At 40.6% G+C, this 25,167-nt stretch overlaps 1 protein-coding gene across 1 annotated transcript in view; it reads left to right on the top strand.

Annotated features, from left to right (window-relative positions):
* LOC310901799 (uncharacterized protein) overlaps positions 1-21,792 on the top strand; it is a 143,060-nt gene extending 121,268 nt beyond the window's left edge. The window contains exons 21-28 of the mRNA XM_083842200.1: positions 8,460-8,547; positions 9,604-9,787; positions 11,197-11,436; positions 13,841-13,924; positions 14,267-14,376; positions 16,742-16,905; positions 18,065-18,168; positions 19,239-21,792. Of these exons, the coding sequence (XP_083698326.1) occupies positions 8,460-8,547; positions 9,604-9,787; positions 11,197-11,226 (302 nt within the window). The 3' untranslated portion in view covers positions 11,227-11,436; positions 13,841-13,924; positions 14,267-14,376; ... (1 more) ...; positions 18,065-18,168; positions 19,239-21,792. The remainder of the gene's footprint in view (positions 1-8,459; positions 8,548-9,603; positions 9,788-11,196; positions 11,437-13,840; positions 13,925-14,266; positions 14,377-16,741; positions 16,906-18,064; positions 18,169-19,238) is intronic.
* The last annotated feature ends 3,375 nt before the right edge of the window (positions 21,793-25,167 follow it).

Here is a 25,167-nt window from a genome sequence, read left to right as displayed (position 1 = left end):
GCAAAATTACTTTCTTCTAAATGTCACGTGCTAGGGTGACCAGGTTGAGTTTTGTCACATGCTGGCCTGATGGAGCATGCCTCCACCACAGCAGTTTTAAAATAAAGGTTATTGCCCCTGCTAAACTTCAGCAAGGATGAGGCCTTGCATGGCACAGGACAAGAAGCTGGGTACCAGCTGAATTTTAGAAAGCTAGGAGCACAGGGACTGACTTGTTCAGGATGCTGGACAATTGGGTCTCTTGTCCTAATGAATTTCAGGTGGTGATATGAGTGTGTTTTCACTGTTTCTACACAGATTTGGAAATTTTCCCTCCTTGGTAAAATTCTTGTTAATCTTCAAAGGTTTCTCACGTGGCTACCAGTGCTTCTTGTGAGACATTGAAGCCCTTTCTTTGTTCAAAATGTTTCTGCTTCATCTACTGTGGTGAATGAAAGTCACAGGTCTCAACCTCCTTCAAGGGTGTAAATCCCTCCAGAGAAAGCTGTGTTTTCATTGCTGTGATTTCTAAGCCAGGAAATCCTTCCTCTTGGCCATGTCTGGAGCATGTGCCCTACACTGGAGGCTGTCAAAATTTACAGCCTGTTTTAGTTGTGTGAAATGGCTAGGATTCAATTTACGCCTCGTCTGAGTACGCTGAGGAGCAGTGGGGCATTTTGATGAGACTGGCTCATGGCAATTATGTGCAGATGCCCAGTGTCACTCCTTTGGTCACAGATGATTGTTTGGCCAAAGGCAGTTAGGAAGAGGATGTCTCGCTTACGTCTCCAGGTGCAGAGCCTGGCCTGAAACACGAGTTGGATGCTCAGGAGCAAATAGCAGATACATCAGTGAGTGGGACTGAAGGTAATGCACATCTCAAGGAGTGAGACAAGGGAATAGCTGCAGACACCTAGCACTGAAAAATACAGCCAGGACAGCTCATGTGCCTGAATGCCAGATTCTGCAGTAGCAGAAAAATCTCAGTAGATAGTTCAAATCACGTGAGCCCAAAAAAAAACATTAGTTAAAGTGTTTTGATCTTATATCTGTCAAAAATAAGAAATGAAGGGAAACACTAATAACAGAGAAAACACAATTAAATTTCTTGAGTACTGTCTCTCTTGATAAATGATATAGTTACTCTTATGACAAAGAAATCAGAAGTACAAGTACAGAATAAATAATACTAATTTGTTTAGTATTATTGACAAATGCCTTTTTATATTACTATTATTTTTAATATTAATAATACTACCTTATATGGGCTAGATAGAAAAATATCCTGTATTTTATTTGTACAAAAGAAGTTTAAATATTAGGAAAAATAGACGTTGTCTTGATAGACAGAACTGCCTGAGAAATGGAAAAATATTGGTTAAAACTACTGCATTTTTGTCTGAGGATGCAATCAATATTTTTAATCTCTTACTAGTGACTTACTGAGCCTAAGGGAAAAAAAAAATAGTTACTTTTCAGAGCATTTGCCTTAATTATTTAATACAGGCAATGCTGTGACTATGGTGTAAGCCCAAAAACGTTTGACAACTCAAAGATATTGTTTAACTCTATAATTATTACAATGGATGGACATTGTCATTTTTACATATTTTCTAAGGACAGGTATCTCAGGCTTCCTTAGGAAATCTGAATTTAGCTCTTCACTCGATATAGTGTAATTTCATTAAAAAATAATAAATCCATGTTCTCAACATGTACTTAATATATACTGTCTATTCATTGACCTCAGTATGAACTAAGGAGTCACAGCTAATCCTCAGTTTGTAAGGCATTTGGGGGAGAAAAAAATAAGTGTCTATATCTATCTTTTATTCTCTCCCATTTTTTTTTATTTTAATGACTTTATTTTGACAATATAAATAGTGTCATATCTACAAGCCAAACTGAACGTGTTACCCAAAGTTATCTCATTTGCTTTAATTAAAATAAATGGTGTTTATTTAATTAGGGCACAACAGGAGCTGAATGTGAACATCCAAGGGCAGAATTTGGATTGTAACCTGTGTTTGTCCATCAGCAGGGCATGGACAATACAGAACATTCATTTACTTTGAAGGACTTACTGATATGCTGCTTGGCATGCATTTTCATAACCCTTTGTTCCCAATGCACCCCATCCTGTGAAGGTTGCTGGTAACATCCAAAACCAGACTGCATTTCTCTGAAATGCAATTGAGTTTTTGAATTCCCAAACATTTGTAGCACACAAAACTCTCTCAGTGATTTCTCTAGGAGATCATGTTCAAAACAGCAGTAGCCTTTCTTCTGTCCAGAAAATCCTGTTGGCTTTTACAGCATGCCATTGAGTGGAATACAGAACAGCTGCAACAAATTATTTTGTGAACACACAACTAATCGAGAGCTATTTCTCTATGTTGCAGTTCACTCAAGAAGATGGTTGTTTGTTTACAGATAACTCATGAACTGAAAAAGAGTTAAACTATAGTTTTGTTAAGAAATATTGTGTTACAGCTTTGCTATGGAATAACAATGTTTTGAGCAAAATTTGGTTATGTGAAAAAAAATTGTATAAACAATATATTAGTTCTAAATTCTGTAGGCAAATTATGTCTCACGGAAAACATGTTAATGTCACACACAAAACAATAGAAATAGGACTAACCCCTCCCTGTTCTCTATATTGTAAGGCTCTTAGCTTGGTCTTTAATAGATGCTAGATGCTTCTCTAGCAAAAGATGCTCGAGAAGACCCCATGGGAAAGGTCTCACATCTTCAGGTTACAGGTCTCTGAGCAGGGGCCTGACACTTTCAACAGAGCCCTCTTCTATCTCTTGGTGAGACTGTTTCTAGGTCGGTCTGCTAAGTCCCTCAAGCAAAGCAAGGCTGGGTCTTTCTTTCATGCAAATCATAAATAAGCCTGCTTTTTACAGAGGCATTTTTCCTGAAATTCATGCATGTGTGTCCCTGATTTACCAGTAAAGAACGTATTCACTTGTACACGTGCAGTTGTACATTTGCATTTGTAAAAATCTGCCTCTAGTTTTCACTTAGAGTGGTGCCTATTTTAAGCTATAAATGTATAATTAATCTGCCATGGAAATTAGTTGTTTATTTATTATGTAAGTATGTCTTTTATTAAAACTGCTTTGTGAAAATCTAATTGCCACTATAGTAATATAGCATAACAGTCCCTCACATAAATACATGATTATTATGTACAGTCACTTATCTGTGAACGAGCTCTGCTACTACTTTCCTTAATTAAGGATACAAAGGGCTCCTTCGTCTTTGTATATTCCCTTGCTAGGACATTGATACTCATTATTTCCTAAGTCCAAACACTGAAACTGTGTCAAGAATGCATCTATCACTAGCCGGGTACTTATAGTCAGCGGAATTTTCAACTGCGTCAGCAAATTCAGCAATTTGTAATTTCTGTATGTCTGACGTGTTTTTATTGGTGAAGATCACTTCCAAATACCAAGATCATGAGAATGATTCCGTGGTTAGTCTCCTCAGCAGTTGAATGTAATGACAGTAATTAACAGCCTGTGATTAGCAGCCACTCCAGAAAGACTTTGAATGTTAATTTGCTTCAACTAATATGCAGCACTTCTGTGTAATGAGATCTATGCTATAGGTTCACAGTGAAAGCAAATTATTTTCCAGCATTTAATCATACAAATGATTCTCAGTTAATCACTTGAACAGTAAACCTCAATGTTCTAATAAGTGACATTTGTTTTTCTGTCATTTGATTTATTAAAAATATAGGCGATGGTATGGTATATCAAGCACTGTTTCTTCAAAAAAGGTCATGAACACACATGATATTTCTGTGGATCACATTGTAACCAAGGTGATATCGTTTTATCTTTTCAAAGGAAGCTATCTTCAGCCTCTTCTTTGTCCTTCTCTTTTTGGTTCTCTACCCTCTAGTTTACTTTGGGGGTACCTTTCATTATGGCATCTAAAGTATTACCCCCAAACTGTTGCCCCCCTTTCTGGGCTGTAGGTTTATAGGAAAACCAAACCAATATCAATTCTAGCTTTTCCCTCAATGTGCTTTGAAGAGGGTTGAAAAGAAGCAAGATAAAATGAGTTTATATTGCCTGGGAATAGGAGAGACCATAAAGAAATCACAATGCTACATTCCTTTTTGTCTCATGTGTGCTAAGGATAACTATACTCTGCTGTTAAGAATGATTGAACTATGTTCTATGTGGAAGAGTCCAACATGATAGAAAAAAGTGTTTACTATGAGGGCATAAATTTGAGAGCAAATGTTTTCTGGGTTCTTCCAGCTGCTTGGTCAAGTATTCGTTGTGGGTAGTGATATTAAAAAGCACTTTTCTCCAAGGCTGTGCTCATAAATCCATGAGAAGTATTTCACAGCAAGACTGCACGCCCTACCCTTCCTGCTGCCATGTGATGAACACTAAAACTGTAGACAGCTGAGTGCCACAGGAGATACCTGCATCCCTCAGAGAGTCAGAGGGAAGGGAGCGCCATGCATAGGATGCAGGTAGTTGGTGGCAATGGCCATCTGATTTGGCGGTATCAGCTCAGGGCTGCTAATGGGCTGCTTGCTTTCTTCTTCTGGAGCCATCTGCACCAACATAGTCTCTTTGTGGGCCCTGGGGCAAGCCCCTCCTTAGTAGGGGAGTAGATAATGAGAAGTATTTGTTTTAGTTTTAAACCTACTTTTTAAAATTCAAGTTTTTATATGCAAACAAGTGCAGATTTGTCCATGCCTGTTCATGATACTGTCTGTTCCTAACAACCTTGCTCCACACTTCCTCTTATTCAGCTCTTTGTCATGACAGGAACACCAGCAGCTTCACTTTGAAATATCCTAGCAAAATTGAGTCCTGGTGTGAGTATAACAACCACCACCCTTAGGTGGAGTCAAAGCATATGCTAGCCCTAAATGTCTTAAGAAATCTGTACAATTTATTATAATTTGGCTATTTGACTGAATTTCCCTCTTGGAACCAAGATCTAAAAGCAAAGCATATGGTAGCAACCTAGTCTCTTTTATTACTTCAGACATCCTTGGCACTGTGCAGGCAACTTTGCCTGACACTTCGTGCAGAGCCCGATTCCTTGTTCAAGAAAGGGGTGAGTGGGGAGCATGGGTCTGATTCTGCAAACTGGCACCTGTCAATAGGGACAGGTTTGTAGCTTTTATTAGCATTGGCCAGCCAGCAAAAGGAGAGGATTTTGAAAGTCAGCATTCCTGTGGATAGGTAAAATGAAGGGGAATGGATTCTAATCTAATTGTAAATGCCCTGTTTTTAAAACACTTCTTGTCAATAAATCCTTCCATTAACAGACATGCTGACAGCCCAAAGCATGGTCAGATCAGGAGTCTGGCTGCAGTTGTGATATATTTTCATCTTTCAACATACAAAAATTTGTAGAAAGTAATAGATTGGAATGGCTGATTTAAAAACGTGTTCAGTCTTGAAGAGCTCATTTTGGTAGAAATACATAGAATTTCCCAGACCGTGGCATATTTTCTGCCTTTTATGTTGAGCTTAACACCTAAAAAAGATCCTATCCAGAAACCTATCTGGTAGCTGAGCAAAGGGTTCAGACTGAGACCTTGAGCCACAATTATACTTTTTTGATCTGGGTTGTGTTACTAGCAATTTTTACCTTGTATTTCTGATTACTGCCCTATTTATTTCAAACTGCTGCCAGTCATATGCAGGTAAGGAACGTTCTTAGTTTGTATTACTTCAATGCCTTTCCAACCCTAAATCTCCTTCCATTTTTCTAATTATGGCCCTATACAGGCTACTATGTCCTCTCTGGACATTGAAAATGGGTACCACATATTGCTTAATTTCATTATTAAGCTAAGGTTTAAGTAAATCTCCTTGGCCCATGTTCAGATTAATCAAGATTAAATCAAACTTTTTTTTTTTTTAAATTCAAAACAAAACAAAAAAAAGTTTTTGAAATAGTCAGCTCCTGGTACACTTTCCTATTGTTTCTTCTTTTCATTTATTTCTTCTGTTTGTAAACTATATATTAAAAGCATGCAGCTCCACTCACTTGTAGCAGCATTCCTCCAATGCTATCATGAGATTCACTAGTGATGTTCTGTAAATGCCAGCCAAAATCTATCTGCAAGAACATCTGCTCAACAGTGCAAAACTGATGTAATTACCAACCATCATCTTTTATCCTCCTGCTGGGGCAACTGCTCCAAAGCATGACTTTTTGCCCTGAGCTAACAAGATCCAGAAACTTGCTGTTACGTACAAATCTTGCTGCAGAAAACTAACACGGTTGATACATACATTCTCACAGAATCTTTCAGCTGTAAGGGGTAACAAATACCCAAGTGACATGGGTCTCATGGAAATATTTGAAATTTTTTGTTTAAGATTTCTGTGTTTTTGCTGCTTTTGATTCACACATTTTTACTCTATGGGATTAGCTTTAATATTTGGCAATGACTGTACTAAAGAATTATTTTCAAAAAAGTATAAATATAGTAACTGAAAGGATGTCATAGATGCTCAAATTTGACTAATTAAATCATAAACGGTTGTCATCTACGTGTGTGTGTAAACAGATGTCAGATACTAGAAGCTGGACATACAGTCATTAATGACTCACTGTTTTTCCTATAAGCAAATGCACCGCTTATGGCTCTGTTTGTGGATGTGATATGTTTCAGAAAGCTGCAATAGATACCCTGTACCTTTCAGCAACTTTTTTCTGTCTAATGTCTTGCTCTATAGGAATTGCTTCCAACATTTCAAACCTCGAAAACCTTTCAGTTAATTACCATTTTGTCTCTTACACAAGCTGATAGAGAAATGCTTTGACTTTCCTTGTGCTATCCATCTGACCTCCAGAGGAGACACCTGCTCCTGTAGCAGGTTTCACATCCAGTGTCTCTGGATGACTCTTCAGTCATCAAAAGTGTAATGTGCACCCAAAACGTAAAACCCTGAGCACCTAAGAGCAGCAAAATTTATAGTTGCAGAGCCATACGTTTCTCAAATTACATTGGTTTCACCTCATTCCTGGAGCTCTCTTCCTTGAGCTGGACGAGTTCTACCTCAACATTACATTGGGAAGAAGACGGGATTTTGACTGTGCCTGCATAACCTTTTACTTAAGCACAGGGAAGATCACCTAACCTATGATTTTCAGTCATATTGTTTAAAAAAAAAAAGAGATCTGGATTGCTGAAATAAAATCAAAACTACAAAAAAGCTATTCATGAATCAATAATACTTGATGTGCAAATGCAATGCATTGAGGATGAGGTTTCTGTTGTATTTGTACATAAATATATTTACAAACCATAGCTAAACTTCTGGTGGAGAAACCTGGCAGCATTGCCTGCCTAAAAATACATACCTGTGGGACTGAAGGCAGAAGTCCAGCAGCCTCTCTGCTTCTGCATGCCCATGACATGCATCCTAGAGATTTTGATCCTACCTCAGATTTGCAGTGGGATGATTTCTGCCTAGCTGAAGCAGATAGGGCTGTGCTGGAAGGGGCTGTTTTCACAGTCAGGTGTACCAGTGTCCCAGACGTGCAGATATGGAGCCCCTCTTGAAGGTCGTACAGGCAGATGAATACTGGTACAAAGCAGCACTTCCTGTGATGTTCATAGATTTCCAAGCAGAATGGTGGGTTTTGCATGCTCTCTGCTATATTCTCACCTCGAGTTATTCATAATCAGCACATATTCTCAGCATTAATGTCAGTAGGGCTATGCTGTGCTGCACCAGCAAAGAGATTCAGCCAGGCTTGGTGACTTAAAGAAATACTTCCAAGAGCATTTACCTCTTCACTCCATTGCCCCAGACTTTCTGTTAAACCTGTTGATATTTTTATTTCTTTGGACAGCCTTCCTATCTCTACATGTCTGCACTTCATCATCTGAGGAAAGATGCAATTGCAATGACAGAACTAGACCTTGTTATGCTATGAGTAATATTACACACAGTCCGGCACTTCTGGAGGGAATCTTGAGCACTGGTGCTTTATATACATGATAAACAAGGGGAATTTGGTTTGCATTTGAGGTAATTTATTGTATACGCCGCTTCATGTGTAGCTGCTGCTGTGCTGTTCTTTTATGCCAAGATTCATTACATATAATGGCTTAGCTAACATCTCTGGGACTTCTTAGAAGATGTGTTAAAGAGCCCTAAAAGAAAAGTATGCAGATTATAGCCTCCCATGTTTTTTGTAAATGTTTTAAACATTTGGAATGTGTCATTAAAATTTTAAGAGAAGGAACAGAAGGAAATCACAGTAGTGAGTATTTGCTTCTTTCTGCTCATTTTTGGATAATGAATTTTCTGCTTATTGTAGCATATTTTGTCATTCTTTGTCTGTTGACTAGCAGAGGGCTCGAACAGTTATTATATCAGTCAGTAAAAGCAGTGTTGTGTAGCACTCAATAAATATTCCAGGTAGTCCTGACTCTCTAAAATCTTTCTGCTTTGTGTTTGTTACAGAGATGGAGAGCAGAAGTAAAATGGAGATAAAAGTCCATTGGATCAGAACAGTGCGTCTAGATCCTCTTAGCACTTCCTTCGCGGAGGGGTAAGTGACAAGGAAGGGTGAGCTGGGAGAATCACATTGTAGAGACCAGTGCCTACATTAGACAACTTACAGTCTGGTTATAAAAGTGAGCTAGATTCCCAGGTTCTGTGCAGATACAGGTCTAACAAACGTTGCTGGTGAGAGTTGGCTAAGTGACTGAGGAGCAGCTTTTGCACTGAACATCGATAACCTTTCAGTGCTAGCGGACCAAACCACTTAAACCACTTGCCCCCGTGCTGGACCTAAAGCTCCAGTTTTGAGGCATGTAGGGCAAGGACGCCTAATCTGGCTCCTTTCTACCCATGTTCGCCCAACACTGTATAAATATTGTAGTGCCACTTTAAGTCCTAAGCTTAGACACAGACAGGCTTGCAGTCTATCATTTGGACGTTCTGGCTATTATCTGCTGGGGAAGCTCTGCTGCAGGCTCCATTACCAGGACAGACGGGTCATTCTGAGGTACCTCTGTGCAGCATCTCTTGTTTTAGGCCTGTTCTCATTTCTCTGGGCTCTTGGTGTCCCCACTGCCCTGCTGACCCCATGCATGGTTACTTGCAACTTCCAAATCCAGTTTGTGTTGGGTGAGTCTGTCATTCATGATCACCTGAACTCATTGTGTATGCAAAGCTACTGCTGGTAGTCCCTCTGGTGTTCCCAGCTCCCTGTGTTTTATTTGGGTTTAGAGCTAGTGATCCTTAATTTCCAGAGTGAGCCTCTGAGACTCCGCTACACAGTTCCTAATACAGGATTCAGTACTTATATTTTATTTAAAACTCAGGGCTTGTTACTACAGTGCTTTTAACATTCTAATATACACATAAAATTTTTATGGCTCACTCTCTTCCTGAGAAGTCTCAGATATAAAACAAATTTTCAAGGAAAAAAAAAAGGCATATAACAGACATGCTTTGCTTTAATTTTGGGCCCACAAAGGTATCTTGCTATGTGTGATTGATATCAGTGAAAGCAGAAAATACTTCTCCAAGAACAAAGCATGAGGGTATTTTAAAAAGCAATTTATTTCCCTGCTGGCCTCAGACTGCTGGTCCCTTGCAGGTCATGGGTACGATGGGGAGTCCCTTGGTCAGGACCTGGCAAAGACACGGGAGAGAGAAGCCCGTCTCTCCTTACAGTGCTGCTGGTGTTCCTGCTTGTGCAAAGCAAGCAGGAAGCCACCAGAGCTGTCACGGCTCCTGTTCCTGCCCAGGTAGTTGTTGGCAGCAAGAGTGATGGCTACAAGGTATGTACAAATGGGAATTTTACCTGGGAAATGATGCTGTCTAACGTTTTGGTGAGTATGAAAAGTCTAAACGTGCACCTAACCCGGTGGTCTTCATCATGGGTCAACCTGCATTCAGCTGAGATTAGCCACAAACTAAACTGAACCTTGGCTGAAAGTGAATCAAACAAGACCAGAGCCTCTTTTAATGTTCAAAAGAGTTTGATCATCTGTTTGCTGTTATATTAAGATGTTTCAGACAATTCTTCAGTGCTTATTTATCCACATTTTTCATCCACTTCGACAATATACCATAGTAAAAATGCTAATTATTATCATTCTTACTAGTTTGATCTGGAAAAGTAAATAGCATGGGAAAGCTGCTTATAGCCTATTTCCACATGGCTGAAACCAGGAATTACTGGAAATCTCACGTGAAGTTCAGCTCTTATGGGACTTCCAGACCAAAGATATTTAGACATATTAAATTGCAACTTAACAGATTTTTATATTAACAAAACTAGGTTGGCTGAATTTTCCCAGATTTGTTCTTCACTAGGAGAACATTGGTACAGCTCAAAATTAATTATACATGCTTATAAATATGTGGGTGAACACCTTACAAATCTATATACAGATTAGATTTATAGAGTACAATTCAATACTATTTTACAAAGCAGTAAAAGCATTTGCCAATTCTCATGAAAATCAACAATATCTTTGAGTTGTAATAATGCAAATGTTTAATAAATAAGACCCAGTTATCAGCTTCATGGATAGCACAACACAAAATGTTTTCTCATGTCTCTGTTTTATCTTTATTTTTACCAGCCTTCTCAATTCACTTTTAATAGTTCTCCAGTTTTTGTTGTTGTTGTTTTGACAGTAGACCTTGGATAATTGTTTTACTTTTCTTACTTTGGATTTCAGGATATGTGGAAAGGCTATTTATTTTTGTGAGGACATCTGGCAAGGAAATGGGTGTTGTATGGTTCAGTCTATTTGCATGTAGTATGATATTATTTATTTATTATTATTTCTTGGTTGAAAGAAAACCTTGTGATCTACTGTCCTGGAAAGCTGTTACAGTGGGTATTTTCCTGTATTTACTCTGGAAAAACAAAGCCAAATTTCAACTTGATATTATCCAGTTTATTTTGCTGGATGCTTTCATACTAGACTAGTAGCTTTCACCTGCTACTTAACATCAAATGGCAACACAGTGCTTAAGGAATGATTTATTTGTCAAAGATTAGGGTTTTTTTCTGCCATATGAGATGGCATGGGGTGTAACAGCTCTAGAAGCAGGTTTCGCTGATTCTAGCTACTTCATATGTGAAGTTCAAATTAACACCAAAATATATATATATATTCCCCTTTGCTAGAATTCTCTCATCCTCTGACAGAATTCTTTCAAACTGCATTCCCAGTTCCTCCAAGCTCCAAGGAGGAGCTCATAACTCATCAGTGGCCAGACATCCGTATGTGCTTATCTCCGGGCAAAGCACTTGCAGCAAGCATTGCAGTGTGTGATTGTTGGTGGATTTTAAAATGCATCCGGGCTTTGGAGCTGACCTGGGAGGCGAGTTACTGCCTGCTTGGCCACGTGTTGGCAGGACCCTCTCTGACCTGCAGAAGACCCACTTGTGGCAGTGGCAGCAGTCCCTTTTGTAAGTAAGAATTGTGTTCTTTGAAGTTTGTTGTTGTTGTCTTGGTGCTGTATTTGGGAGCATGGATTAAGTTAAATATTGCACTGGCTTGGAGCTGATGCCACTCTGCCTCACCAGAGCCAGAAGGACAAGTGGACAGGTCGTTTTCTGCTTTGTTAAGAGATCTGAAGGTCAGAGCATCAAAATGGTAATTTCAATCAGAGCCAGCCTAGCTGCTCTGCAGTCTAACAGAGTTACTGTAGGCTGTAGGTCTTAATGCATGCAGAGACTGTGATCTAATTCTAAGCGCTGCTTGTTGGGTCAGATCTGGTTGAGTCAAACCTTGATGTTTCATCCCATCAGGTCATTCCTGAGAGGCTGTCTCCCTGCAGCAAATGAAATACAAAGAAGGACGGAAATGGAGACCTTGCTTTGCTGAACAAGCACAAAACTTCTTGTTAAGGATTACCATTTAGAAAATAATCCACTGTTGCTTTTAGTGTAATCTCAGCAGACGTACTATATATTGAACTTTTATACTATATAAATATATACGTACTATATATTGAAGCTTTTACATTACTGTCAAGTACCACAAAAAGGTACTCCTTGCAAAAATAGATAGGGGTAAAAAGTGGGGATTGGAAGGAAGAGGATGGATTAATTTCTTATTGTCACTCAATTAAGCCCAGTAATGCTGAGTAGAATGATGTTGACTACAACAGGAGGCATTGTTGTTAAATAAGTTTTATCCTGAAACAAGAGAGGAATTCACCATGGCTTGATTTCACGCGTAAATACAAGAACTTATTCTGACTGTGTAATAACTAATAGGGATTTGTAGGCACTTTAAAGAACAATAGTATATTTAAAATAAATATACAGAGACATTTGGAACCTTAATATAACTGTCCCCTGATGCACAAGACTGTGCCCAGCCCCAGCTCGCTAACACTAGCAGCAGCAGCATTTATATAGCAACAGTGAGTAACATTTTCAAGATATCTTAGGTACTGTATTTGGAGAAAAACAAACAAACAAATTAGCAAAATGAAAGCAGAGCACAGCACTTAATCACGTAGTTGTCTCATTTAAATCAGTGGGTTGGCTCATTTTCCTATAATTATGCATGTTTTTAAGATATGCTTGGTATGTCATGTGTGTGTAATCTGATAATTGCATCTATCCATTTCCCTTGTGTTTGCCCTACCTTTAGACTGTTCTTTTGTTACCTGTTGTAGGGTGGCCAGCATAGGCGGGTGCAAGACAAGAGCTGGTTAAGTACTACAATAGGATGCATAGTAATAGAGTCTTAGCTTAAAACAAGTCAACTGATCCTGAAGGGATGGCAAAGTGCAGAATTTGCCTTATCGCAATGATACCGGGGCAACCTTGCAGTAAAAAGTGATGGGGTGGCAGGGTAAACAGCCTCTGCCACCTTCACTGAAACCAGTGGCAGCCAGGCCAGGTAGGCACAATTACAAGCGGGGAGCTCTGGCAGAGAGGGGGAGTGCAGGTGGTGGGGAACAGTAGTAAAATGATGTGTTTTATGTTACTGGTGTCCTGTCTTTTATTTACGTTAGTCTGCTGGCAGGATGTTTCTCTGTAAACATTACCGCAAAACACTTAAACAGGAATAAAAGTAACTTTTATTGAAGGAATTTAAAAGTAGTCTCTGGAAAACATGCAAGAAACGCCATGTGGACTCCACATCTTCTTCAAAGTAGACTGAACACAGCAGGAATCTACTACTGTCACCAAAAACAAATCCAAACTGCACCTTTTAATATTTATATAATTGAAAGTACAAATCAAGATTGCTGCCTGAAAGCACTCACATTTCAAGACAGTAAAAGGGTCCAAGTCGCCTTTTCAAACTTGTAATAGAATATATAACACCAAATTAAGCCCGTAGTTCTGGCATAAACCAGCAACATCAGGACAATAGTGCTTACCACATATTGCAAAATATAACTTTCCATTCTTTGGACTAATTAGAAAGGCAGCCAGTAGCACCAGTATGGTTCTGTCAGCATTTCCACAATAAAACCCCCTTTTCAGGGCTTTATAACCCGGCTGTAAAAAATTAGCTTCAGGCTGCAGCTTGGCATGCCTTGGTTCACCCCAGCAGCACGTCGAGCTGTACATGTGGTTATGTGTGTGGTTTGTTGATTGTTTCCTAAATACAAATTTTCATTTAAATTAGTTTTGCTACTTCTTGGAAGACAGTAATAAAAGGAACCAATGTTTAAATGAGTGCAGTTACATTCTTTGGCAGTCTCTCGCAGCGAGTTAATTGTTAAAAGTATGAATGTTTGAGGTGAGAAGCATACAGCCTCGTGACACTTTTTTGTTTTAAATTAAACCATCTCAAGGAAAGTTTGAAAGCAGGTTTCTGCACTTGCACATTGATCTTATTTCACAGAGCGTGATCCTGACTCCAGGAGAGACATCATCCAGCAGCTTTGATGGAAAGGGCCCCGCAAGAGCAGTTCAAATGAGGGCGCAGGTATTCAAGGTGTCCTTGGAACAACTGTGCCACAGGGAGGACTAGGGTACCCCCGAGCTGCAGGGGTGTCAAAGCCATGAAGTGTTCAGGTGGGGAAGTCATTGACAATTTCCTCCCCAGTGCATATGGTGGTGACAAAGTCAGCCTCTCCGAGGCTCATGCCACGGGAGGACCTGAGGGATCTCTTACGGTTGTGGGTCATCAGCCAGCATTCATTAAATATCTGTGTTATGGACCAACATGGTGCATTGGTTAAAAGTGTGGCATACCCCAGCCATGCCCACAAACTTTGAAGTGAATTGGGTAGCATCAATAATCTTGTTACAAATTCTTCTATTTCAGCCTCACTGTGGTCTGTAGAAATGCCTCAGTCCGGATACCTGCTACCATGCAGCTGGAAATACTGTGGCATGGAGAGAGAAGTGGAAGTGGAAAGGAGATCAGAAAGGCTGGTAAGATGGCCATAGCTGGCTTATTTTTCTTCAGGTGTATCTTCCTCATTTTCATGTGGTTTAAATTTGTTCGCATGTTTTGATTTTTTTTAGCACTTTTATAACAGTTGTTTATTTTAAAAAAAAATGCAAAAAATACTAGCCACAGCAGCCAGCTTCACTTCTTCCAGGACAGCAAATAAGAAAAATACTGTAAAAACACTTAGGAGGTAGAAAATGTCATCAGTATGCACTAACATATTCTCCAAATCATTCTTCAATGTAGTGTCACGAAGAAAACTAACAATCCACATCCAGTATTCTTCAATCAATGAACAGTTGAAGATGAAAATTAATATTATAGAGTAGAATAACCAATTATAAGCCAATTCAAAAATCTATTAATCATAGACTCATTTTTGCAAGGGGTGGATGAGATTTGAAAGGGAGGGAAAGAGAGCGATTAAGCAGCCCTGAGCCAGCTCACCAGCTTCCCGAGCACAGAGATTTGCCAACACCCCAAAAAGACAGCTGATGGCTGGTGAACAAGTGGGATATCTGGGCTCAGCTCACCTCTCTGAGTGCAAGGAGCCAGCCGTGAGTGCTGGCTCTCACACAGAGATCTCTCATGCTCAGGCTCTCCATCAGGTCAGCAGAATTTTGTTCCAGCTTTAATTTTCTCCAAGAGTAGCAAGTCTCTTTCCCTGCCAGGATATCCTTGAACACATAAACCTAATTAAGCCAAGGTAAACTGATCATTAGGCTTTCAAGTATGTGTCTGCTGATGTTTTATAAGGCTAGAGTCTACTTAAAGTTTCACCTCCTGCAGCCACCCAAGGTTGACCCTGGGAGTCCACTGAAACAACAGTCAAAGGCTCCTGGGTTTCTGTGAGAGCCTCTGAGTGTCTTGCAATTATTGAGGCTGCCCAGACTACTGTAGCTGATGTAAGGATTATACCCAAATTTCTTTTTACCCCTTCCAGCTCTGAGGGAGCCTATGCTCTGAATAGCTGCTGTGACTTCAACCTACGGTCATGGGCATCCTAACAGTGTGCCACCGAGAAAAAAAGTGAAGGGGCACAGGAGACACAACATGCTGATTTAGGCACAAACTGAATTACATTTATGACCTTGAGGACCTCTTTAAATTTTTGGAGTTTTCCCCGTTTGCAGTAATTATCCCACTCTGGCTGTGATCACTCCGTTTCTCATCAAGTGCTAGCACTGAGTGGAAAGCAAACAAAATCTAGTGCTCTGTGCTCCCCTTCTCCCCCCCTTCCAAACACGCCTCCCCAGCCCAGTCCCAGCACACACGGAGAGCTCGCCCTTATGCAAACAGCTCCAGTCCTTCAGGAGGAAACATTGGCCCCATGACCAGACACTTTTTAAAATAAACAAACTGAATGCGTTGAATAGAGAGGGTATGCACTGCTCCCTAACCCACTGCTTTCCTGCTGACCCTACACAGCCAGCTTTGGGACCACACGGTCTGAAGCTGACTTCTCCAATCCAAGTTTAAGACACAACATTGGCACTGCTCATCCCAGCTTCAGCTCCTTGCAAATTTAGTTCACACCTAAATGTGAGGCAGGACTAGGCAGGCAGATGCATGAGAAAAGACCTGGAGGCATTATGGATGGTTGACAGCCCTGGCCATGATTAGCCTCTGTCCATCCTCATGCTTGCTTTCCCCTTTCTTATTAGAGACCTGGTGAGCAAGAAGACAGGAGTTTTCTCCTGCTTTGAACGCTGCATGCATTTCTTTATGCTTTAGCAGGTCTTCTGTGATAGCAAATATCTCATGTACCATTTTGCTTGGAGAGGTATTTGATCCCATTGTGCTTTGCTCCCACAGTACTTTCAGCAATACTCAACAGCCTGTGGGCTCTGGCCCTGCTTTCTTAAATTTTGGGATGTGCTGACTAAACTACAGGTCTAACTACATGCAGGCAGGGACATGTGGCCCAGCTCTTTGTGGCAGAAAGTCAGAAAATGAAAGGAAAGGAATGTGAAAGATTTATCACCACATCCTGCTCAAAAAAGATTCTAAAATGCAGCAATTGTTGTATTATAATTCAGGACTATAATTTATGAAAGTCTTTTGTGGATTAGTAGGGCTTTCAGGACATCAGTATCCTTGCTATTATGCTGTCACTTCCCAGGACTGTGTGGCCTCCATAGCTTCGTGCACTGAATAAGCACTTCCAAATATTTCAAGATACCCTTTGTCTGTTTGGAATCCATTTGATCTATTTTATCTGAAAGATGCTGTCTGACTTTCTTTTTCCCTTCTCTTGCCCTGCTCATGTTTTAATGAATCAAAAACTGCAGACAGCAGTTTTGATTTTAGTACTTCAGCAAGAGTCTCCTCTATGATTTCTGCAAGGTTGCACACAACCTGACTGAACAGGAACCCAAAGTCTGCTGTCAGTGGCTTTGCTGAGATCACAGGAGTAATGGAAGACAAAAATCAAACTACATCCTGGCTGCACAGTGCTGGCTACTCGAGGAAATGCAAGCATCAGGCTGGAATCGGAAGTGGCACAAGAGGTAAGTCAGGGCATGTACCTGTGTCTGAATGTAACTGTTCTGAATTCAGTGATCAGAACTGAAGATGGAGTCTGAAAAGGGAAACATAGCAAAGAATAGGACAAAATATATTCCTTATATATTCTTCAGCTTCAAATTGTTATTAAATGTGTACCTCAGGCTGAACATGACCCAGCCTGACACAGGCTGGACAGGGACACCACAGCCTCAGCACTGCCTGTGACTGGCCTCACAACAGCAGGGCTTGAGAAAGCTGGAAAGGAGAGCGGGGAGTTTTTAAAATGTATATATTGGTATTTTAAAATCTCATAATATTCTTCATCAGAACTGAATCATTTCAAACTACCAAGCATGCAGATGTATGTGTGTATCCATATCTACAAGCAATGTGAATGTAGTTAATAATAATGCCTCCAGTGCTACCCTTGCCCATTACTTCCTCGGCATATTTTAAACTAAAGACAACTCAGTGATTTGTACTATTCTGACAGCCAGCAGGAAGCAGCAGAAAATACCACATCATGGTATTAGTGCTCTTGCCTGCCTGTGCTGAAATTTTGCTTATGCTTGTGCTGCACTGGCCCCATTGCCCAGCAGCCACTGCCCACTCCCCGCATCAGCTTGTCACCTCCGAACGCTCCCAAGTCGCCCTGGTGGGAAACAGGGACTCCGGGGAAGCTGGAGCACTGTGCTAGCTGTGAGTTTGGCCCTCTGTAAAAAGAGGTAGGCATCCTTCCTTTCCCTCTCTTTCTCTCTAACAAGAAATTTCCATCTCAAATGCAGCAACTCATACAACTCTCTTCATCTTTTTTATCTGAAGCTCTCAGTTTCCTGATGATGAGCAAAAGCTAAATTATACAAAGCAACAGAAAGAGGATGCCAGTTATGATTAGGCTAAATTTAATGCACTCTCCCATGTATTTTAATGCTTTATGTACAGCTATGTGTGCAGGTAAAGGGACAGATTGAAAATAGTCAGGAAAATGGAAGGAAATGAAGTTCATAGCAAAAGCTGTGTTTCACCAAATGGAAAGCATTTAAAGACTGGGAATTGCCTCTTTCTTTCACCCATGTCTCCCTCCCAACTCTATCAGCCAACTTTCTGCTAACCCTCCCTCTGCTTTTAGTTATCAACTTGCTTTTTTTATCCCATTCATAGGAAAAGAAAGCAAGCAGACAAGAATGAAAAACAGAATTAGATAAATATCTGGCAGTGTTTCATGAGAAGCATATCCTAGAGAGAGCAACAACAATCTCAATAAGGTTCAACTTTTCTTTTTGCTTGTTTTAAGGACAGTTGCTTGGCAGTTCCATGTTTCCCATGTGTGCTTTGCAGTTTATATATAAATGTAAACTTCCTCCCCTGAGAATCACCCCACAAAAAAACAATAATGGGGAAAAGTTTGGGGGAGATATTTGTAAATGATAAAAATCTCAGGCATCTGTAGTAACATGTTTTGTATAAAGATTTTAAAAGCAACCTTTTTATTCTCATATATATGAAATTTAAAACATGATGATTACTTTTCTCGTAACCAGTAAACATACCGATAGGTATGCAGGGATGGGGAGGGACAAACAAACCTAAAGATGACAGATCTGTACAGAATGTTGTTAGTATGCCAGATCTTATTACAGAGCAGTAGGAGGCCTTGTACACTACGTACCAGCTCTATGGGGACCTCCATATTTAAAACAAGATGAAAAAATGTGATTTGAAAAACCCCTCATGGGCAGCCTTCAAAGGCACAGACAGGTTCTGACTGGATTAACATTTATTGACTGTTTAAGCCTGCTTTTTTGCTTCAGGACAGAGATACACGAGTTTAATTGCAGAGGCTGTTCTGCCAACTGATCACCAGAGTGGCAACCAAAGCTTTACTAATCGGTCCTTCATTAAAGAAAAGTCTCTATTACAAAACAAATTAAGCATGCTCTGATCCTAACCTGCAGGTCCAATGGCATTACAGCAAAGTTTAAGCTGTTAGAGCACTGAAAAACTTATTAAGGTTTAGCGCTGAGATAGCACTTTTGTATTGATTTTACAATACACAGGTATTATGATTTATGGAGTGCTAGTGTCACTCTAACAAGCTGAAGGACACACAATATCATCTCCAACATCATTAAAATTCAGAAGCCTCTAGAACTAACTCATCAACCACTGTACATTGTCACAGACTATAGAGCTGTATTCCACTTGTAAATGCCTTAAGCTTTCTGGACAGTTGTCTTCCTGAATCATTTAATTAAAAAACAGAGAGAGAGAGAGAGAGAGCACCCAAACTCCACATGCACTTTAAAAATTAACTAACTGCAAATGTTTCATGCAGGTAACAGAACGGCGCTATTATTTACTATCACCTCTAGCAAAATGAGTTTTTCCGCCTTCTGTCGCTTGAATACTCAGTGAGTACCAGGTCTCTTGGAAATACCCGGCTGATCCGAGCTGAAACTGGAAGGCTTTGACACGCTAGCAGAAAGCCACACATCGCTTTGCCTCATTCTGGAACAGGCATCTTTTATCTTCCTGAACTTCGGGTACCCAGGCTCAGACCAAAGACGGCCCTCCCTCCCAGGTGCCTACCCAGAAAATAAATAAATAAATAAATAAATGAAAAGGACAAACACCCGCACTCCCGGCCCCGTCCTCCGTGGGACCCCCCGAGCGGCCGCAGCCGCACGGCGCTGGGACCCGACGCTGCGGCCCCGGCCCGGCCCCGGCGGGCGGCGGTTCCGCGGTGCGCTGGAGACCCCTGTCGGCGCCTCGCAGCAAGGCCGCGGCTGGCCTCTGGGAGCCGTCCCCCCGAGCAAACTCGGTGCTTTTACAGGCGGCGAGGGAAGGTGCCGAGCGCAGGCACAACTTTGCGGTTCTTCTGGGGATGCTTGGCCACAGGAAGCCCTCCGTGCTCGGCTTGCTGGGCGCGCACAGACAGTAACATCTATAGCATTGAAATGCCTCTGGTCTGGCTGAAGAAATTTGTTCTGGCGAAATTTGTTTTGGCGAAAGCCTGGTTTGTCACCCCAAGCTGTGCTAAGTAGTTGCTGTTTGTAATTATATCGATGGGAATCCTCACGCTGCTTCTCTCCTGTGGTATAATTCAGGCAGCCCACGTGTGGTCATTTGTCCCGCACGACCAAATCGCTCAAACAAGGAATGTAGAGCTGACGGCACGGCCCAGCTGAGTACCAAAACCATTTGTTTTTAATAACACAGTGTGAGATGCCCGGTGTTATATAATATGCATTCCCACTCTTTTCTTTTGCATGGCGGTCGCTGGTAGCTGTTATTTCTCACCTCAGGTCATGAAAAGTATTTTGTCGTTACTCTATTTGCTATACAAATATAAACAAATATAGAAGTACGCGTTCTGCTGCTGATCTTTTGTGCATGCAGCTCCCCTTACAAGCCGGGGGAATGTTTCATGTGAAAGGACTTCCAAGTCAGGCGATTTGGATGCTAAGCTTATTAGAAAGCAGCATTATCTGACGAGCTCCAGCGCGTCCTAAATTGACAGAGCCTTGTTATGTGCACAGTGCTCCTGCTTAGCATATACGTATTCATTTTCCCTCAGAATTTGGAAATATCTAAACATTTTTTTAGATCTGAGTACCCTTGACAATATCACTTAAAGTTTTTTTTTTTAAATACTCCCTAAATTATTTTCTTAATAAAGTTCAACTCTAGCTTATTGATTACTTTTATTTTAAATGACCCTAAAGCTCCCCAGCTTTACCTCTTACGCTGATGTAAGTCTTAATGCAAGCAGAACTGTCTCCTGATCACAACTTGCACTACTGCACCGTAGAAGTACAGTCAGTGTAAACGAGGTCAGCGTAAGTCCACGATATGTGAATAACACTTGGAAGTCCCTGAATGATAACCACCACAGAAGTATAAATTAGCTTTTCTGTCTGCTGAGCATTGCAGTGCCCTCCTTTCTGGACCTCTTACAAATCTACTAAATATCCTGCAGGACTCAAATCGTCCTGCAAATTGCTGCTCCACTGTGCATGGCAGAGTAAAATCTAAAAGAATAAATTATTTTAAGTCATCTTAAAATGATTACAACATATATATCAAAAAGATTATATGTTTTCCAAATCAGTACAAATACATATCAGTCAATGGCTTACTAGAGCAGCTGGAGTGGTTTATATTTTGTTGCTTATATTTTTAATAGCACCTTATTTAAAAGAAAGAAGGAAAGGGCTTTTCTTCCCAACATTGCCAAAGACGCCTGATTGCAAAATCCAATCAATCCTAAAATTAAAATTAGGAGACAGGATCAGCATGAAAGCAATTGCATTATAAGGCAGCGTTAAGATGTTATTGATAGAAAAGCTAATGCAATACATTTTCCTCTGTCACACGTTTCTGGCCCAAAGCAATTTGCCAACTAGCTAACCACCTCAGCATAAACACCGGGGAGCCCCTGCTGGGTCCTGGAAATCCCGCTTGTCTGCAAGTGCACAATGTACAAGGAAAATCTCCATAAAGTGCAGTGCCACAGTTGAATACAAACACTCCTCAGGTCCTGCTGTGACTTGGCATACCCCATTGGACAGCTGGAAACTGAGAGGAAAGGAGCTGCTGCCAATAACGTGTTACAAGGGATTTTCAGCACAAAGTTTCCTGGAAAAAGGCAGCGAGTGACATTATTATTTTGCTGGAGGATATCGATGTGATATATCAGATATATACAATGATACGTGGTTGCATTTGTTATATATTTGACATGATATATGGTAAAGCATAGAGTTGTTTTGATACGGTTTGTGTGCTTGGGCTAAGAATTAAAACCTGAAAAAAAATGAATAGAATTTGTCCCAACCTTTCATTTTACCTAATATAATTCTGGAAATCAGATATTGCCCTAAATGACATTTTATTATGTGTATCAAAAAGATTTAGCTTGCTAAGGGTCATGAATGTGTATCTAACACCTTTGCAGCTGCAGTTTACTGTAGATAGATTGCATACAGTAACTCTTTCATTTTTTCTTGGAACCACTTGCAATGAAGTGCTACCGGCGATCATTAAAAAAAGATTGCTCTTTTTATGTAGCTTGAATATATAAAATGGTACTTATCTGCATTCCAGTGTAAAGAATGCTTGAAAGACAATTCAAAGATATAAATGAAACAGCTAAATTAGGGCTTGGCATACTCTGTCATAATTAGTCTAATGCAACATAATTTTTAATGTAAAGAAGCTACATTTTCTAACTCTGCCTAAAAGCCCAGCATTCTCCGTGTGTTATAATAAATTAATGCAATAAAAACAGGTACACTTATCCCATAAAGAAGCTTATTAACCAGACTGCTAGTGCTGCAAAATTCGACATACAGTAAACAATACTTTTTTTGTTAGAATAATGACGTACGGTTTATTCTTTTATACTGTGCAGCACTTGGGGACCACATCCATTTACCAAAATAATACCAAATTAGTACTGCAAATATTGAAATCAGACCTTTCAGAGTAACCAGTGGCCTAATTTTCTCTTCAATCTGCTCTTAATCTCAATTCATCAATAACACTGCCTTATTATAGGACTTTGACAGTGAGCTAGGGCTTTTGATAAATTATACATCTCAAGCCAGATTTAAAATTTGAAGCTCAAGTGCTAATTATCTGTACAGGCCTAGTTAATAACGAGATTTCTTGTTAAGTATCTGATCACAGCATGGGCATCATTTGTCAAGAACCTCAAGTCTACCTTGGAGACTAGCTCTTCGAATTCTCCCTTGCCTACCATATGTAAAATTGGGATCTTTGTTTCTATAATAACCTTTTATTAGGAAGCTGACATAATGATTAAGTTCGCTGTAGACACATACAATGAGTTAGACAATTACCCTTGCTGCTTTAAACTACTCAGGCTCCTAGCAAGACAAAATAATTAATATTGAATTTTAATTTGATGTGTTCCACATTTAAACCCCAATTTGCAAAGTACACCTGGAAGGCTGCCGCTGTTTCCTTGCAGTTTGTGCTGATGAAATAAAGGCTCCTGCAGTTTGAATGTAAAAGCACAGAAGGCATGATGCACCACAATCACTTCTCAGTGGAGCAAAGAATTTTCTAGCATTAATGGGAAAGGTAATTACCTAGGTCTAACTTTATAGCCTTTTCTCTAATGAAACTATAATCTCCCAGGCCTACATGGTTTAAGCATTTACATGATTTTAACGATTTCACTGCCATAACAGTTGTCACACATGGTAATTTAAAAACTCAGTGCCTTAAAACAAAGATGCTAATTATATTTCTATATTTTTATTATTGAAATAAAACTGGACTGTGTGAAGTGACAGAGCCATAATAAAAACAACCATGCGCTGCCTTACCTAAGTGGAAGGGGGGTCATACTTGTTTGCAGGAAAAAAAGGCACCCAGGAGCTTTCCTGACTGTACCTGTTAACCAGGCCGAGTGGACTAATTCCTCTGAGCTTTGTCAGCGGGGCGAGGTGTGTGATACACTCTGAGGGCCTTTAGTCGCTCCAACGGCAGGCAAAGCTCCCATCGTGCCAATGTGTAGTCACTCCCTGATGAAAATACAAGTGACTTTCAGCCGTCACGCCCTAGACAAGTTGGGTGCATGTGCAGTATTGTCACTGCTGCTGCGAGGAGCAGCGCAGGCCTCACCACCGTCCCGACAGCACAGCCTCCGCTGTGCTGAATGTGTTGAATGTCTGCTCAAGTGTTGAATATTTGGGGAAATGGGCTTGGGGAAATGGGCTTCCTGCCTGGAGGGCTGGACAGAGCAGCGATTTGCAGGGTGTAACCTGGAGCACAGTGCCGGCTTTTCAGGGAAGGGCCGTGCGTCTTCTGGGGCTGGGGTGGGATACCCACCCAGCACACGTCATCTGCTGGTCTCAGCTTGTGCAGCATCCCCTCTGCGTTTCTCTGTTAGCCTCTGCTTTCATCATATTAGATGGCTTGGCCACATGTAATGCCATCAGTAAAATCTGCCTTCCCAATGAGCTCAGGTCCGGGGCTGGGCCCTCAGCAGGCGTACTGCCTTGGATCGGACCTGGTAGGGAAGGATGACTGACTTCAGCCTTGGCTGGTGTCTATACCTGAGCGCCTCCCTTCTCCAAGTGAGCTGAAGTCATCACTGCTACAATTTCCAGGATAATCTAATTCAATGCTCCTCGTCACAATACAGCTTTATTTGCCAAAATCTGCTCACATCTGCTAACCACAGGCAAAGTTTGGATCCATATCAAAGCAGATTTCCCAAAAAGGCAGGTGTGCTCATGCCTAATGCAGATACCTCCTAATTATTATCAGCTTGTAAGGGACATGAAATTATACGTTTAAACAGAAAAATCAGGAGCCACTTTCCTAATAGGAGGGTGAGGCTCAGTGCTCATTTGAAGTGTCAGCGGGGAGCCAGAATTTCCATTCTGTTGAAAAGTCAGACATTTCCTCTTTACGGAAATGAAAAGCCAGAAAGACAGGGAAAAAAAAAGAAAAAAAAAAGTATAAAAATTATTTTTCTGGCAGAGTTGTTCCTACTTATTTCCTTTCAGCTGCTTATTATACTGATATATATTTTTCAATTATTTTTCCTATGACGTAATATATTATGAATAATTACTTTGATAAGTTTAAAAAGTTTGAGGGACGTGCACTAAAACAGTGCATTCAAAATGACATATTTTCACAGTCCTCTATCAAAGATTTGTATGGGGGTGAAAATGACACACATAAAATTTGTGCTGGGCTTCTTTCATAGTTACACAGTGGAAAAAATGCAAATGTGAAGCGTGAGTCAGTTTATCTAGACAGTGCCTCCTCTGCCCAAACCTCTTCTACCTGGTGTCCCAAAGCCTATAAGAGAGGTAAGGATCAGCCGTAGGGCTTCCTGGAGCCACAGGAAGAACCTACATCCGGGAGCCGAGTTGACTGCCTAAAGCATGATTCTAGGGTGGTCTGAAGAAACAATTCAAGACTAAGTAGTCTCTTTTGGGTCACAAATTCAAGTGAAGGACACTGTAAGAGATCTGGTAGAACAATCTCAGAGAGGGGTGTAACAGCCCTGAAGGATGAGGCCATGAACAAAGAGGTATCACCACTTAATGTGGTGGCTACGCGTGGATTTCTACTTTTGTCCCTGTAACTACCATTTCCCTCTGTTAATGCTCTTTGTATCAATATAAGACCAGACAAGACCCTTGGTTGAAACTATCAATCCATTTCTTCCCCAGGCTGGGGAGGAAAATATTATTAGCTAACCTTGCACCAAACCA

The sequence above is a fragment of the Anser anser genome, assembly GCF_964211835.1.
Source record: "Anser anser genome assembly, chromosome: 6".
NCBI classification, from domain to species: Eukaryota; Metazoa; Chordata; class Aves; order Anseriformes; family Anatidae; genus Anser; species Anser anser.
This window is presented reverse-complemented; position numbering and strand designations above follow the sequence as displayed.